Source organism: Melanerpes formicivorus, unplaced genomic scaffold (assembly GCF_026170545.1).
Source record: "Melanerpes formicivorus ecotype bairdi unplaced genomic scaffold, bMelFor1.0.p_v2 SCAF_72, whole genome shotgun sequence".
Classification (NCBI taxonomy): domain Eukaryota; kingdom Metazoa; phylum Chordata; class Aves; order Piciformes; family Picidae; genus Melanerpes; species Melanerpes formicivorus.
Window position 1 is genome coordinate 2,143,776 of NW_027142424.1, and position 17,755 is coordinate 2,161,530.

Consider the following 17,755-nt stretch of genomic DNA (forward strand, 5'->3'; position numbering starts at 1 on the left):
AGTACTGTGTCCAGTTCTGGGCCCCTCAGTTTAGGAAGGAGGTTGACTTGCTGGAACGAGTCCAGGGAAGAGCAACAAAGTTGGTGAGGGGTTTGGAACACAACCCCTATGAGGAAAGACTGAGGGAGCTGAGGTTGCTCAGCCTGGAGAAGAGGAGACTCAGGGGTGACCTTATCACTCTCTACAACTACCTGAAGGGAGGTTGTAGACAGGCTGATGATGGTCTCTTCTCCCAGGCAGCCAGTACCAGAACAAGAGGACACAGTCTCAGGCTGCGCCAGGGGAGGTTCAGGTTGGATGTTGGGAAGAAGTTCTATACAGAAAGAGTGATTGCCCATTGGAATGGGCTGCCCGGGGAGGTGGTGGAGTCGCCGTCATTGAAGGTGTTCAGGAGGAGACTTGATGGGGTGCTTGGTGCCATGGGTTAGCTGTTTGGGTGGGTTGGATTAGTTGATGGGTTGGACACGATGATCTTGAAGGTCTCTTCCAACCTGGTTTGGTTTATTCTAATAAAGGTTTATTCTAAAAATACAAACCAAATGGTGGGAAAGGCTGGCACAGTCCATGCCATTCAATTTATGAGCAGAACCTCATTTTGTTGCTTGTAGTCAGGCCATAGGGAACATACAGGATAAAATAATAGCAGGAGTGTAACACAAAACAATGAAATATTCTTGATGGATTTTGAAACACTGTGCTTGTTACTTAAGAGTATTTGCAGGGGGAAGTTCTTAGGGCTTGCTCTGACTGCAGAAGCCCCTGTGGATGAGCCAAGATGGGATGGCTGAGTGTGCAGAAGTCCCTACAAATGAGCAGAGGTAGGATGGCTGGGGTGAAGCTCCTGGAAGTGAGCAGAGACAGGATGACTGGGGTGAAGCTCCTACAAACGAGCAGGAGCAGGATGGGAGCTCACAGCCAGGCACCTCACCAGGAACCAGGTCCTGATCTGAGAGAGCTGTTGATGGGCACTGAGCAACCATCGGTCTCCAGTAGGGCAGGGTTCATAGGAAGCCAGAAGGGACTATGCTAGCTGCTGCAGGCGTGGTTTTAGTATTGCTTGCTGTGTTTTAGGGCTGGGGGAGCAGCCATGCCCTAGAAGAGCAGCGCACCTCTCGTGCTCCCCGCTCACGGGTTCAGGCAGCGTAACCTCAGACCGAGTGCCATGAGAAGGCAGCACTGATAGAAGCCCAACCCTAGCCTCCGTCTCCCGTCATCGGCATGCGCCAAACGGCCTCCCCGGTCCAGCTCATGACTGGATTTGGACGGCCCGAACTCCTGCAGCCCCCTTGATTCGAAGAGGCAGTAGCCCCGCACTACTTCCCCACCCGTGAGCGGAAGGATATTACGACCGTAGCGTAGAGTGAACTCAACATATTGCCTTGCCCCGCCCCGCTCTTCCCGCTGGCCTCTAAAGGGTTTCCGGTGAGCCGCGTCGCGCTCCTAGTATCCGTGCGCCAGGCTCGCTTGCTGAGGCCGTAGCGGCCATTTTGTTCGGAGCTCCGTTTCTGTTGAGAGCAGCGGTCGAGGGGGGAGGGGGGGCGGGGGGAGAAGGAGAGAAGCGGGGAGGAGAGGAGGAAGGGGAAAACCGGGACAGAACGAGGAGAGAAGTCGGGCCGGCCAAGCGGCGAGCGGAGGGAGGGGAGCCGCGGGGAGAGGTCCGCCCGGCCGCTGAGAGGCGATGGCGGATATAGACAAGCTCAATATCGACAGCATCATCCAACGGCTACTGGAGGGTGAGGGCCGAGGAAGGCGCCGGGTGGGCGGCCGTGGGGTCGGTGGTGACTAGGCCGGTGCTGGGGAGTCCGGTGGTGCGGCGGCTTCGTGGGTTCCCCCTCAGGCAGCGCCGCGGGTGATGCACCGCGTCCTGCCCGCCCGGTGGGTTCGGGGCGACCAAAATGGAGGGGCCCCGAGGCGCTTTGTCTGTACGGGGCTCGCTGCCGCGCCGGGTGGCTCAGCCCTTCAGCCCCAACTTTTCCCACAGCGCTTGTGTTTCCGAGCTGTTCTTGCCCTCTGCTCTCCTCTGCTCTCCCGGTGCAGTGCTGGGACCAGCCGGCTGCCCCCCTCCTCCTCCCCTACAGCTCTAGGAAGAGGCTTAATTTAGTATTCGTAGGAATGTGTTTTAAACACTCCGGGTTTTTCCTCTTGCCTCCCACAGATGCACATGGGGGTCTGTGCTCGGCTGAGTACTCGTGGGGCTCTGGAATAAGACCTCGCATATTGAAAGAGTCTGTTGGGGAAGGGTTTCAGAAAGTCGTAAGGAGACTTGCAATGGGTTTCAGGATACCGTGGGTTTAGTTTTGATTAGCTGCTTGCGTTCGTGCTATCATGGGACTTTGGCTCTTAATTCGTAACATATGGTGGCCCTTTAGGTGTGAGTAAAGGGCTGGGTTTCGGTGCTTCTCACAGTCTGTGGACGCGCTTATTGTCCTGTAATTGTTGGTGCTTTTGTGTTGGAAATAGTAGCTTGGGAGTTCCTAAATCAAAGGAACGTATAGAAGTTGCAGGTCGTGTTTTAGGGCACCATTCCTTGGGTTGCAGAGGTTAGCACCGGACTACTGATCTTTCTTAGACGCTGGAAAGTAGCCGGATATCAAGAAAAATAATTATTCAGAGAAGGAAGGTAGCCTGATCCAGCCTTATTTTGTGTATGTCAGGACATGCATCTGATCTGCACTTCCACTTGAAGAGCGCTTGGTCAGGGATTTAACTTTTTTCCATTTGGCATGAAGTCATCTGAGATGTTACTGAGGCAAATGGTGAAGCAATGTCTTTCAGCTCTATTACACCCTTTCCTTCTTAGAGGAAGATGTTGCTTGTGTAATGGTTTGGATGGCAAAAGGTCAGGCAGAGGAACTATAGTGCTACTGTAGAAATTATTTGGAGTTTAAAATCCTGTAGATGTTTTCTGAGACTGTTGAACTAGAATGAGTAAAAGTAAGTGGCGCTTTTCCTCTGCTTTGTTTTGGGTTTTGCTGGTTACTGCTTTAAAATCTTTAAAGGTTTCCCTTCATAAATGTAGACCAGTATTTTCCTGAAACTGGTGGTATGATTTGTAGATGTCAGATCCTATGTGTCATAGATTTGGTGACATACTAATCTATGCTGAACTTTACTACAGGTATTGGTTATTATTCTTGCTCCATTTCCCCTAGTGTTAACTCTTTCAGTTTTCTGAAAGTTTAAATTCTTAATATCAAAAACATCCTAGAAAGAGATCTGAGTGGCTCTGAATTACTTGTCTAAAGTTTCACAAGGTAGTAAGATGTCCCACGTCAATATGTTACGTTGTTGCCCAGCTTATACTGGTATTAAACATTTGGAGGAGATGAGAGCTGGTAAATCAGGCTTCAGAAGGTTTACTGACAAGATCTTTTAAGAGATAGGTTCATGCAACTAAAGATGCTACCTGAGGTTGTATCAGCTGCCAGAACTGACATTAATTTTTTTCCTTTATTGACATTTCTGCTGGGAGTTGGGATTCCATGAGGCAATGATTGGCTTGCAGTATTTAAAACACTTAGTAACTCATGCTAGTGCTTTTTGTTGTTGCTTATTAAATGTCTGTTACAAAGGCCTTTGGCAGACAGAGTAATGATTGACCTTTCTGGCATCTGTCATTTTTATATTCCTTTTCCAGAAAAGGGCAAAATGCTACTGCTGTGTTTTAGCCAACGCTGCATTTTTTGATGGGGTGCAGAACTGTGTGATTTACAGTGCAAACACCATTCTCCTGGGTTGTTTAAAACTGGCTTGATTCATCCTTTCTCTGAAATCACAATGGTCTGGCTAGATGGGTGACAGGTTTGAACTTCTAAGGTGAAGATCTGCATGGTATTACGTGGAGGGGGAAGAATACCTGGAGTATGTGTATTTAGATTTGGAGCAAGCAAGGAACAAATCTTCTGAGTGGTTGTGGTAGAACTGCATGGTGTTAGCAATGCAAAGTCTGCTGTGCCTGCATCACAGCTCTACTTCAGTGACAGCCTTTTCAGACAAGGCTGTGCACTGATTAAAATTGTACTTGAGCATGAAAACAAAATCTGCCTTAATAGTCAGCTTACTCACAAACTGGGGGGCCCAAACCTTTCTGCAAGCTTTACTTTTTAGAGCAGTTTGGTATTCCATTACAAACATCTTTAAACTCTTACTGTTTATATGTTTTTCTAACAGTTAACTTTAGGCGATTTTGCTAGTAAAATGCAGAGGCTGTGGGCAGGGAGTATTATCCCTTCCTTTTTAGAGGTACCAAACCCAAGTGTTAGGGAGATTCTTGGTGAAATACTTCAAATCAGTGCAAAACTCTAGATACTTGTGGATTATAACATGCCCTAGCATTGCACTGGTGGAAGTGACCAAGAGTGACACCAGGAATGGGATCTAGCCTAATGCTTGAGGTAAAGTGGCTCTTGCTTTTATTCTTAATACAGGCTATTAATGATGTATTTGTGAGAGGTTTTACTTGCTTTCAATCCTGATGTCTCTGATTCAATGAGATTATTCTTACTTTCCCCCAAAATAGTTGATATTTTCCCACCCACATGAAGCTAGCTAGCTGGAATTATGAGTTTGTTTTTGAAAAGGCCTAGAATTATATATTTAGCTTCTCATTCTAAGGTAAATATTTGAAGAGTCTTGATCCAAATGTTTGTAGTACAGAGCCATTTGGCTTTGAAATGTCACAAAAAGCATTTTTTGCTACCATTGTTCTCAACCTTGGAAAGCTGTTCAGTGAAAACTTTGAACATACAGATTCTGTTCTGTAATTGAATTTTTATTTGTTAGCTTCTTTACTCATGAGAGTTGTGTTCTGCCAGAAACAATTTCATGAGTTCAGGTTGTCTCATTTTTGTCACTTTAGTAACTGTTTTCACTAGACAAATGCTTCTAAAGTATAGTAAATGACAGTATCCTGCATTGGGTATTGAAATGTTTTCTCAGTGCCCTGGATAGTGGATAAAGGCTCAAGTATTGATGGAACTAACTCGCTGTACTGAGGAATAAGGAGGGGAAAACACAAGAGCAAATTACTCTCCTAGGATGAGTATTGTAGGCTGTAAGTAGTTTCATGGTTCTGAGCTTGCAACTTTACCCATCTGATGGTAGACAAGAAGATGCTGGAAAGCTCCCTTGAGATGAAAATTCGGTGGTGTCTGTATGGTCACAGAAAGTTGCAGGAAATGGCAGAATTCCTGCTCAGCTCCAGGTAAAGAATGAGTGGCAAATCCCGACATTCCCTGAGCATGAGCAGGGCTTCCTTTCATGTCGCGTCAGGTGGTGTTCCTAGAACTTGACCCCCTTATCTGTTTCCTCCATCTAGTGTGTTGGCAGCTGTTCACAGATAAGTAGGGTATGGTTTGAGAATGGAGCTCATAGAACTATATCTGCAAACCAAGATTGAGCTGTGCTGGCCTTACCACGGTAACAGTAAATAACAAGGTAAAACATTATTCCGAGGTATTTAAGTGCAATCCAAGCCGAAATACCATACTGAAAATGTTTTCTGGGCTGCAGCCTCTCTGCAAATGCTATGAAGGGGAAACTTAGTAATGAATGGAGGCTGCTGTGGATAAAGCCACATGAGGCTAGAATGATGGTAGCCATTCTGAGAGCCAAAATCCTGGTTAGTGCACTAAAATGGGCAAAAAGACTCTAAATCCTCAAAACTTTGCTGTTTATACACCCACAGAGTTCTATTCCCGGTAAAGCCTGTTGTATAGCTGTCAAGGAGATATTCTCTCTAATTTGCTTTAAATGGGGAAGGAGGTTCATCCAAGTTATTAAAAATAGTTGAACTAAAGAATAAACTTCTGCTGAGAACAGAGATTTTTTTTTTCTCTGATTTTTTTTCACCTTTCTGCCTAATACAGCATTGGTTTGATAGGAAGCTGCTGTTTAGCTTCATATACTGCAGTAAGTATCTGATTCTCTCAGATGTTCATCTGAAATATGGTCAGATTTCATTGTGCAGATACTGTGATTTTCTAACAGGCAAGCAGCACTTTTTAACCTCAAACCATCTAATTTTCCATTGTTTGTGTAGCTTAACGTTACTTGTTACCTTCTGCAGTCTCAATAATGGGAAGTAGGAGCTCAGTGTTGGGAAGATGAGGATTTGATTCCTGTCATTGCTGGGGATTCAGCTAAATCAGTTGAATTCTGTGTTGTCCAATCAGTGAAACGGAGGAATTTGGATGCGAGTACCTGTTGCTGTGTAGCTTTCTCCAGTGCAGAAAGATGTTACAAGGTGAACGTTTTTCAGTCACGCAGAATCTTGTTTGATAATGCTGCTGTGAACTCCCGTCATGCTAAAAAGCAGACTCCAGCTTTTCCTTTTTAGAAGCTGAGGCAGTGAGGATTTGCTTTTCAGTTTCAATTTTGAATATGAAATGATCTGATCAAAGTTGGTAGTGCCTGCAGTAGAGTAAAACCTTTTTTAATGTCAACCGCTTGGAAGTTATTTATTCCCTTTGTGCATGTGGTGCAAAACTTGAATGCAAAACTGTCATCAGGGACTGCTAAAAACAAGATTAAAAACAACCTGTGGTATTTTTGGAGCTGTCTCTGGGATTGTAGGCATCACATAAATTAGGGTAAAACTGAGAGACTGGTTTAATAAGCCAGAAAATGAACTGCCCTGCTGATAGACTGTTTTCTTTAAAATATTTTCTATTCAAGAACTTGATTCTAGCACTTCAGCTGGCAGCATTTCAGCTGCTGCTTTTAATGTCACACTGAAGGAAAATGACACCACTGGAATCACTGATACTTTTGAATGCTTTCCTAAGAATTCATCCCTTTCATACTAATTTGGAGTGAGGTGATCTACTCACTTTTATAGCAGCATTTGCTTTCCTTACGGATGGTAGTACCAAACTGAATATTGAAAGGTACTGGTGATGGGGTGTGGTGTTAGGGATCTGTTACACTCTATGTGGATGTGGTCTGCTGGCTGTTGCACAGTCTAGATCCTGCAGTTCTTGACCCATTCGTTCTAAACAAAGGAAGCATTAAAGTTGTCTGAGATGTCAGGTGGTGGTTTAGCTCCTGGCTATTGCAGCTTTCTGTGCTTGCACCAAAATGACATGGGTGCCGTTTTTGTTCTTTTGCCTTTTCCTTCCTTTCCCCCTCTGCTGGGCGGCTGCCTCACTGCACTCACCTCTCTAACTCATTTTGGTCTTGGCCTCTTTTGTTGCTTTCCAGCAGTTCTCCTCCTTGTCTTGGAAAGCAGCATTAATTTTAGCAGTTGGAACCTACGTTCAAGTAAGTAGCTCTGGAGAGATCATCCAGGCTCCAGGGAAGGATCTCTTCTGCAGTCTTTTCTATGCAGTGCAGAACTTACTTTTTGTAAACTTCTCAGGCTTGTACAGTGGAGATTTTACTTGTTAGGAGACTGCCCAGAATGGACTTTGACATTCATCTGACAAAAACGATGTTTGAGAAGAGGAGCATCTGCCTAAATGAGGACTGGAATACATTAATGTCTGGAAGTAGTGCAGCAGTATGTTGAGACAAGACATAAATAAAATATCATTTGAAATGAGCTGACTTTTTTTCCTCAGCTGATTAATCTTTGGCTTGTTCTGTCAGTTCCAGGCTGTCATTTCTGAGAGGTTATTTTTTTATGCACTGGAAGAACAAATGTGCACGTTCAGTACTATCGAGCTGTTCTTTTGACTTTTATGACCAAGCTGCCAATTAGTATCATATTGTCTGACCTCAACAAGTTGCTTTGTTTTGCTCCAAAGCAGAGAAAAGAAACTGTAAACACAACATCTTTTTCATAGTATATTACTTCTGCCTTTCTCAGTGGGACTGAGTGACTTGAAGACTCGGAGAAACCTTTTAAAAAGTCATTCAGGCTGAACATCATGCATTTCCTTGCCAACTCTTCCATCGGGGATGAGAAAATCCTTGCACTAAAAATACAGCTCTCTCTCAAACCAAAGTGCACTTCTGCATATTTGATTCTCCTAAAGCCCAAAATAACTTACACACACACACACACACAGCTTTTCAGGATACATAGGTTGATATTAGAAGAATTTTAACACTCCTGTTTGTTCTGTTTATTCCGCGTTGGACGAACATGATCTGCATGTCACCAGCAGGCAGTGTGCTGCAGAATGGGATCGGATTGTCCTGTTCTTTCTTCCTTCTGCTGTCTGATAGTGAGTTTGGAACTGCAACAAAGCAGCATTTTATCGTGTCAGGATAAGTAGGTGACTGCATGAAGACTGTGCTGGTTCCACAAAAATATATTGGGGAAACATAGGAAAGCTGGGTCTGAAACAGTAGTTCATAACATTTTCCTCTAATCTTCATCAAAAAGCAATGAATATGTTTTATTCATTAGCTTTAGTGACTCAGTGCATTACAGAGTCTGTATAACATCTTACACTTTTTAATGTATGATGTGAAATACAGAGTTTGTTTTTAGCAATTTCTGACAAGACCAAAACATGGAAAATTCAATTTTTGGTTTCTTAGAAAGCTGAATGCAAGTATGTTGTATTATCTCAAAAGGCCTGAGACAGGCCGTCCTGGGAAGTGGTTGAATCATCCCAGAACAAGAGGACACAGTCTCAAGCTGCACCAGGGGAGGTTTAGACTCGAGGTGAGGAGGAAGTTCTTCACCGAGCGAGTCGTTCGTCATTGGAATGTGCTGCCCAGGGAGGTGGTGGAGTCACTGTCCCTGGAGGCGTTCAAGAGGGGATTGGACGTGGCACTTGGTGCCATGGTCTAGTCATGGGGTCTGTGTTGATAGGTTGGACTTGATGATCCTCGAGGTCTCTTCCAACCTTAGTGATAGTGTGATCATCTATGGAGGGATTTAAAAGCTGCATCGACATGATGCTGAGGAACATGGTTTAGTAGTGGACTTGGTGATGTTGGGTTAGTGATTGGACTTGATGATCTTGAAGGTCTTCCACCTAAATGATTGTAAGCAAAGAAAAATTATAAACTTCAATAAGAGCAGGGGGAAATGTAACATTTCTAATCCAGCCAGCTGATCACTTTCTTGTATACATTTGTGGCTATTTGGCATTTTGAGTGACTTGCTCATTGCTCGGGAGTGTTTGGAAAATTACTTTACGGATGAAGAAATGTCTGGATGAAAAGCCTTGTGTGTGATAAACTGCTGTGACAAAGCTTTAGCTTTCATTTATATGCTTCATTACTTCCAATATTTTAATGGAAGACATGGAGCTTAGTGGTAATTCCAGTGTTGCCATGTAACGTCAGTGCTGAGTGAGAATACATCAGCAGTGGTGGATAAAGGAACTTGTAGTGCTTGAAAGATAAGAGTGTTGAAGCCTTAACATTTGACCTACAATTAACTGAATGTCACTGTCAGTAGATACTGTAATTGGAACTAAAGTTTAATTTCAGAGCTTGTTTGAGGAAAGGTAGTATGTTTTAGGGTATTGACAGTGATTCTATGGGACAGCCTGTGCCACCTTGACTGGGATCTCTGGGAGTCAGTGTACATGGACAAACTGGTTTGATGGTAACCCCATGAGTGCTGGCAGAGTTTATGTCCAGTGGCATTTGATTTTATGAATAGGTATCAAAGAATCATGATTGCATTCTTTGTCTAGATAAGATGCATGCTGCCTGAACAGTGGTTTTTACTCTAGATCAGAGGCTTGCACAAAAGTAGGAAGCTTTTGTTCAAATGATAAATTGTAATCCTTATGGTACAGAACCATTTTTGTTCTTGGGCTTCTTAAAACATGCCCTCTGCCCAGCCTTACTTCCAGCAGTTCTCGCTTCTTGATTTCATCTAGCACAAGGCCCACAGTGACATACAGAGATTTGTCTCCTCCATAGTATCCGGATTTCTCATTCAGAGCTTAAACAGTATCAGGCAAGGTAGACTGAAATGGTACTTTGAAAGTTACTCAGGAATGCAGGAAGATAATATTGTGCAGGCTCTTGTGTTTGCTTGCCTTTTTTGAAACTAAAGACAAACCCTTTTTTGGATAGCAGTGTAGATTATTCTGTCTTAATGCTGAGTGAGTTGTACACAGTAAGTTGCCTGTCTAGACAGCATTATAAGTGCAGTGATTTTTGTTTCTGGAGCTGTTGTCAGAGTGTTGCCAGGCATCTGAGCCTAAAGTTCTGAGGTCATTCATGATGCAGCCAAACCAATGGGTTATGTTGTAAAGATGACTGCTTTTACTCTATAATCTTAGTGGAATTTGCTAAAGGATTTTTTTTGCTTTCATTCTCCGTGTCGTCACTGGTCGTGACACCAAATAAAAATATAACAAGCTTCACCAGTTATGGCATAATCACAATTCTTGTTTTCTCATCCTAACCCTGAGAACTGTGGCATGACTTAGTCATAGTCACAGAACTTGTGCCAGATGAATGGCCTTTGTATTTCTGGGGAACAGAAAGTTGGAGTAGAAGTGATAGATAAATGGAGAGAAAGATATGCTGCTGCTGTGGAAACTTGTTAGGTCAAGCTGGTTCCCTTGTCTTTGGGGAATATTAAAGGGAACCAGGTATTGTGAATTGTTGCAGTGAGAAGATAGAAACAGTGATGTGGGAGGGATGAAGTGGTAGATTTCCTACTAAGTTGTTCTTCACTGTGCTCAAAGGCAGGGATAAAGAAAATTAATCTATCTGTAATCCAAAAATGTCTCCTTGCCTATAGTTCAGACCTTCCAGTTGTGCTTACTGTTCTTTCATGGTTGCTAACTGCAGCGTAGCACAGGGCAGCACAGTGTCTGTAGGTGCTGGAATCTCTTCACTAAATGCTGTCTTGGGCACAGTTAGAAATTTGTACATTTGTGCTATGGTGTTGATGATTAGATGGGAGACTTCTCTTAAATTCAAGTAGCTTTCTGGAGAACAGGTGTAGAGCCAGTTTGTCCGAAAAATAAATATGTATGTGTAGTCACATTGTCAGAGATGGCTTTGTAATAAATAGAACTAAATTGATGCTATTTAAAATGTGACATTTGATGGGGGAAGTGTTAAGCATGAATTCTGTTACATGGCAATAACAGAACCAAAGCAGAACGTGTGACACAGCAGTACAGTTTCACCTCACAGACTGACATTACTCCCTTATCTTCTCATTCTGTATTACAGTGGCATTTAGTTGGGTTCTTTAAATAACACAAGGGACATTGTTGATTTTGCTAACTTGACTTCTGACTCCTAACAGTAAGAGGATCAAAACCAGGCAAAAATGTCCAGCTTCAAGAGAATGAAATCAGAGGACTGTGCTTGAAATCCAGAGAAATCTTTCTGAGTCAGCCTATTCTACTAGAACTTGAAGCTCCACTGAAAATCTGTGGTGAGTACCCTGGTTCTGATTTGGGGTGTTAGGTAAATGCAGACGTTAAGGAGAGAACAAATATCAGATGCTACTTTCATTTATTAACAGTGGAACTAATAAATAACTGTAGCAAGAGGGGAAAATAAAACCCTATTGGTTGCTTAGGGCAGAGAAATATGGAGGGAATAATAAACATGGGAATTGGAGTGAAGACCAAAATAATCCAAACCCAAACAAGAACTGGAAGGAGTTTTTGTATCAGTGACATAGTGCTTGGTCCAGTCGTGACTGAGCAAGGGGAAATAAAGGAGAACTGCAGGGGTTTATTGTAGCTTCCATTCAGAGAATATTTTAAAAACTTGCTAGAAACTCAGTTTCCTGTCCTGTTTCTTGGAATTACTTTCTAGTTTGATTATTTCACCCTAAGTGTACACAGTGGTGCTCATTTTGCACACACGTTGATGTCTCATTATGCTAAAAGAATGAAGAATTAAAAAGCCTCAGTAAGTGCACTTTTCAGAGCTTCCAGCAAACAGCATCTTCTGCTCTGAGAAAGCAGCTCATTCAATATTTATAACATTGGTAGTCTAAAATCACGATCCAGTGTTCTGCTTGCTAGAAACCAAACCATAATTTAAACCAAAGGCAGAAATACCAATTTTATTTTCAACACCATTTCACTGCTAGAATTGAATTGGTGTTTCAGAAAGGCATCAGCAATAGTACAATGCAAAGCAAATTCCTCAAGTGGTCAGTTTTCCATCAATGCTACTGATGCTGTGTGGAAATACCAAGAATGAGGTGGAGGTTCTTGATCTCACAGCCACTAGTGAAGTAGAACATTTAACTGTATGTCATATTTTCATCCAGTTTCTTGGAATCTTGATTTTGTTTTACGTGGGTGAGTATTTTGAAGTAGCTACAAACTTCATCTTTGTGCAGTTAACCACAGGTGTCAGACTTCAGAATGGGATACATTTATGTACATTAAGATAATCTGTAATTTTTAAGTGTGTTGTAGACAGCACCTAATTGCAGGCTTTTTGTGAAGATAGAACAAAAGAATGTAGCAGAGGGTCCCTTACGTGTAATTTCTGAATCCTCTTTCAGGTGACATCCATGGACAGTACTATGACTTGCTTCGACTCTTTGAATACGGAGGTTTTCCACCAGAAAGCAACTACCTGTTCCTTGGTGATTATGTTGACAGAGGAAAACAGTCTTTAGAAACAATTTGTCTTCTATTGGCCTACAAAATTAAATACCCAGAGAATTTTTTCCTGCTCAGAGGGAACCACGAATGTGCCAGCATCAATAGAATTTATGGATTTTACGATGAATGTAAGTAACACAGATGTGTGCGTCTTTGGCTGGGGAAGCAGAGCAAGGAGGTGCTGTTGCAGTGTGAGGTGGTTCTTTACCCAGCTGCAGTTCTCTTTGCACACTTGTGGGGGGCCCTTGGCCTGTTTTAGAAGGGGAAATGTGTCCTTTCCCTGGCATCCAAGCTTCACATTACAAAGCAGCAAGCAGGTAGGGCAATTTATTGACCACTGCCTAAACCCTCAGTTCTCACTGGCACATGTAGTTAAAGTTGTTAAGACAGGGTCATCTAATGAGACCTTATTTTAGGAGGGAGTTTTACTTTTGGTGTTTTATAGAAGCTCCCATTCCTTTCATCTGAGGGATGATGATGTACACTTGTACTATATCCTAACTGGGAAAATGAGCTGGTCTTTGCTGTGGTTGTTACATTGCTTGCAGTCCTCTTGACGTTAAGACCTGTAACTTTGTAATGGGGAAAAAAAAAGACTTTGTCCTTCTCTGGATGTGGTCCTGCTGCATTCTGTGCTGGTGCTTTGGCCTGAAAGAGCATTTTCCTTCATAAATGGGACACAGCCTGTGCAAAGCCTTCAGTGTGATGTGTGCTTGGATGAAGCACCAGGTATTTGCAGATGGGTGGTTTCAGCTGCAGTTGTTGCTGGAACCAGTGTGTCACCCTTTCAATGAGGAAATGTGCTTGTATTTACCTGGTTATCATGAGCACTCCTGTTGAGCTGGTAAGGTACAGATCTGTCACCATGAGTGCATCAAGGTTTCTTGTGACCAAGACTGTGCTGTAAACCTTACCTTAAGGTAACAAGTAGTTCTGCTGTGAAGCAGAAGTGCATGTTTCAAAGGGTGTGACTTCATTGATCCAGATAATGTAGAGGACTTAACTGGTTAAAACGCTGGTGCGCTGAAGCACAACTTGTGTTCTGGGGTGTATTTGGCTTACAGCTCACAAGATGTACTCTCCATGTCTTGTTCTCCTTCAGAGAGGAAACAAAGATGTCTGGTATTTCAGAATTGACTCCTCAGAGATTAATCACAGGCTTAGTCATATATCACAAATGTGTTCAGGGTTCATGTCTGGGGGGAGAGTCCCTTTGAAAGTATAATCTTCGCGGTTTCATTTTTCAGTCCCATCTCTTTGCTTGGAGGGACTTTCTGTGAAGAACTAGCAAGATTTTAAAGAAGATCTGCTTTCCAAGAATTGCTCTCTTCTCCTGAAGGAAATATCACATAGCAAGAGTTCCTGAAATGGGTCACATTCTCCAAGGGATAATTTTTCAAAGCAGTGTTGGGACTGCACAGTTCTGTGCTGCCCTCAGAGCACTTTGCCACACTGAGACCTTCACAGTTTTCTTGGAAGCAATAAAGTATGTCAGCAGCTAGCAGAGAAGATCAGTTGTGTGTAGGCTTTAATACTAATGTTTGGCAAGCCCTTAAACATAAGGCAGCATTGTTAAGTTGGTTGTAGTTGTTTGAAAAGCGTATTGACTTTTTTTTCTCTCTCTAAAATGTCTTCTAGGTAAGAGAAGATACAATATTAAGCTGTGGAAAACCTTCACAGACTGTTTTAATTGTTTACCCATTGCAGCCATTGTGGATGAGAAAATATTCTGCTGTCATGGGGGTGAGTTATGGTCCCTTGGGTTGACATAGGAATTGAAATGCTCTGGTATCTATCATGGCAATGTCATGTTGACTTTGCAGAAGCTTCAGAACTTCAAGCATGTTAAATAGGCCTTATCCTTCTGAGTAAAGAATCCATGTAGGTTTGTTTAGACTTGATGTGCCCATGAGTTTTATGTACATTCTGAAAACAGATGTTTTCATAGAATGGTTTAGCATTATTACTGGAAGATGGCTCAGTAGAATCCCCCCACCATGAGCAAGGCTATCTTCCACTAAATCAGGCTGCTCAAAGCCCCAGCCAGGCTGAGAGATTTAACTCCAGTGGTAGGAACTGGCTCTGTTATGCTGTGATACCTGCTTCATGCACCTCTTAGAAGTACCAATACATACTGCACCCAAATGTTTTATCACCCACAAGTAATTCCAGTTGCCTGTGGAGGCATGGGTGAGAAATGCCACAAGGGCTGTTTGATATTGTATTTCATCTTCCTAGGCCTGATCCCTAAAGTAAACATGCCCTGTACTGTCTAGTGTTAATGCCTCTCTTCCTTCACAGCTCTTGTAACAGACGCTTGCAAAATATTACACTGAGATTATCGTAATCCTGTAAAATGTGGAAATGGCTTTGCTGCTCTTGCTTCAGCTTCTAGCAAGTGACTTGTCTCTGTCACAAAGGCTGTGCAATAAAGGCTGGATTAAATGTCAGTTAACGTTGCCATCGAGCTGCGTAACACTGCAGCGGTGAATCGCTTTGAACGCAGATCGTTTTTGCCTTTGATACCTCAGTCCTGCAGAGGAATGTTGGACTAAAACATGAACTGCCTTAACTCTAAACAGGTTTGTCACCAGACCTTCAGTCAATGGAGCAGATAAGGCGAATTATGCGCCCCACTGATGTACCAGATCAAGGTTTGCTCTGTGATCTCCTGTGGTCAGACCCTGACAAGGATGTCTTGGGATGGGGTGAAAATGACAGAGGAGTGTCCTTTACGTTTGGTGCTGAAGTGGTTGCGAAGTTTCTCCATAAACATGATTTGGATCTCATATGCAGAGCTCATCAGGTATTTCAGTACTGTACATTAACCCACTGAATGTTGGTTCAGAAGGACCTGAGGTGATCATCTGGTCCAATCCTCCATACATATCCTCAACATGGAACTGGCCAGTGTGAGCCTGAGGTGCTGAGGACCTTGTCCAGCCAAGTTTTAAATACCCAGACTCCACTGTCTGAACAACTTCTCCCAGTGCCTAGTAACCCTTGTAATGAGCATTTTTTTCTTAATACATATAAACTGGTTTCTGAACAAGATTGTCTTGAACCTAGGATGCTGTTGCTGAACTGTATCCTGCCATGATATTCCTGTTTTGATTTGAAAATTTGGAACTCATGCTGCTTAGATTTTTCCATCTGCTGACTCTGTTAAAGCTGCTTTGCACCTTGGTCGGAAGAAGTTTTCTGGTCTGATATTTCTGCTCTTCTCCCTAAAGGTTGTTGAAGATGGATATGAGTTCTTTGCAAAGAGGCAGTTGGTAACTCTCTTCTCTGCCCCAAATTACTGTGGAGAATTTGATAATGCAGGTGCCATGATGAGTGTGGATGAAACTCTAATGTGCTCTTTTCAGGTGTGTATCTGAAGATCTTACCTCACACTTTGAATCTGTCCTGCTTTGAATTGATGCTTTTCTATTCCAAAACAATAATGCTTGTTTCAGATCTTTGCAGGTATCTCATGTGGGCAGGGCTGGGCTGTTGGCACTCAGGTGTTTGAGAATGTGATCAGCCCATGCTGGTACGAGTAGATGAACTGGTTTATGCTGGAATTAAATCATCCATCAGCTGTTAGCCAGCTTCTACTGGCATGGGCTCACCAACCAGCTTCCCTAAGCCCTTGCCCTAGGGCTGAGTAGAAACACTTACTTCCTGGCATATTTGTGACTTGTCCAGATGATCTAACAGCCTTATCAGTGAATTAATTATTTGATGACAAGAAAAATATTTTGCTAAACAACTGAATTCTCTTTGCAGATTTTGAAACCTGCAGAGAAGAAGAAGCCCAATTCCAGCAGACCCGTAACACCTCCCAGGGGTATGATCACAAAACAAGCGAAGAAATAGTCACTCTGGCGCTGCCTTCTTGGGACTTGTACTATAATATATAACCTCCATTTTTAAACTGTCATGTGTACTGTTCAGCTTGCTCAAAATAGATAAATGTGTTTGTGGTTTTCCTTTTGATTCGATGAATGGCATTTGCTGGTTGTAACAGCGAATGAAAGACTTTACTCCCTCCCAGGAAAGAGAGTTTTAAAGTCCCCTTCCGTTGGTGTTCCAGCTGTACACTCCACAGCAGCTTATCCCTATCATGGGTAGTTGTACAACTGACTCTCCGGAGAGTAGTGGCAATGCTTGTTTTCTTCTTTAGGAGCTAAAGAGGGCACTAGTGTGCTGTGAGAGTAGAGATTTGTTACTGTCAGAATGACATACTGTTTATACAGACCACTGTGAACTTCTCTTTTTTTTACATTCAAGTTTGTTTTAAAGGGATTGCTTTTTCTTTTACTGTCTCGTCATCTACACGTTAGTTTTATTGCTGTCAACGTTAGGAGTAACATTGAACCTTGCCAGCATCACTGGTATGATGTATATTTAATTCAGACACGCCCCCCTCTCCGTATTCTTCAGATGACAATTAAAGCCATTATTTTAAGTGTTTGTGTCTTTCCTGAAGCCAAAGTTTGCTTAGAAAACTTGGTACACACCCCAGCACCCTGAGCTTGCAGGGCTTCCCGTCCACGCCTCCTCACGAAGACTGAGGAAGTCCTGGCTGGAGTAGGCAGCAGAAGTGCTGTGCTGTCTGTTCTGTTCTTGGCCACAGTAAACACTTTTTGTACTGTTTCCGTGCGTTCCATCACTTGGACGGTCTGGTGGTGGCCTCAGGCCTTGCAGCCACTCTCAGACGGCTGGAGGTGACCCATATGGTTCTAGATCTGCCCAAATGGTTTGTGCTTTTTAGTTGAAAGACTGTGTTCTACAAAGAAACCTGGGAAAGAACTTGAGGAGCCGACTGGAGGCACTGATCTTGACCCTTGGTTTATATGAATCTCACAGAATCTTGTTTTTTAAAACCTGTTAATCTTTTTTGAACAGATAACAGTGTACAATACCATGTAGTGAGAATCACTTATTAAATGAAGAAATTGTTAAACCCTCTTGGTGTCAGTTTATCACAACATATACACCACTGCTAGCACAGGACCTGCCTTAGGTAAATAAATTGTTCTGGAAACTCACAAGTTCTTGGTTTGGATTTGTCTGAGGTACAAGCACTTAGGGGGATGTTTTTAACCAGGACCATTGATCCCAATCTACTGCTGGAGCTTTAGGATCAAAATTGCTTTGGTTGGAAAAGACCTTTTAAGATCATTCAGTCCAACCATTATTTCACTCTTGCCACATCTGGTGCTAAACCATGTCTCCCAGCACCCTGTCTCTGCCTCTTTTAA

General features: G+C 42.9%; 1 protein-coding gene across 1 annotated transcript; it reads left to right on the forward strand.

Annotated features, from left to right (window-relative positions):
* Positions 1-1,543: 1,543 nt before the first annotated feature.
* Positions 1,544-17,545, forward strand: PPP1CC (protein phosphatase 1 catalytic subunit gamma). Its single transcript, XM_068163413.1, has 7 exons — positions 1,544-1,733; positions 11,180-11,311; positions 12,404-12,634; positions 14,145-14,249; positions 15,089-15,312; positions 15,740-15,874; positions 16,278-17,545. Exons 1-7 carry the CDS (start codon positions 1,679-1,681, stop codon positions 16,365-16,367), a joined length of 972 nt encoding a protein of 323 aa, XP_068019514.1. The 5' UTR covers positions 1,544-1,678; the 3' UTR covers positions 16,368-17,545.
* The last annotated feature ends 210 nt before the right edge of the window (positions 17,546-17,755 follow it).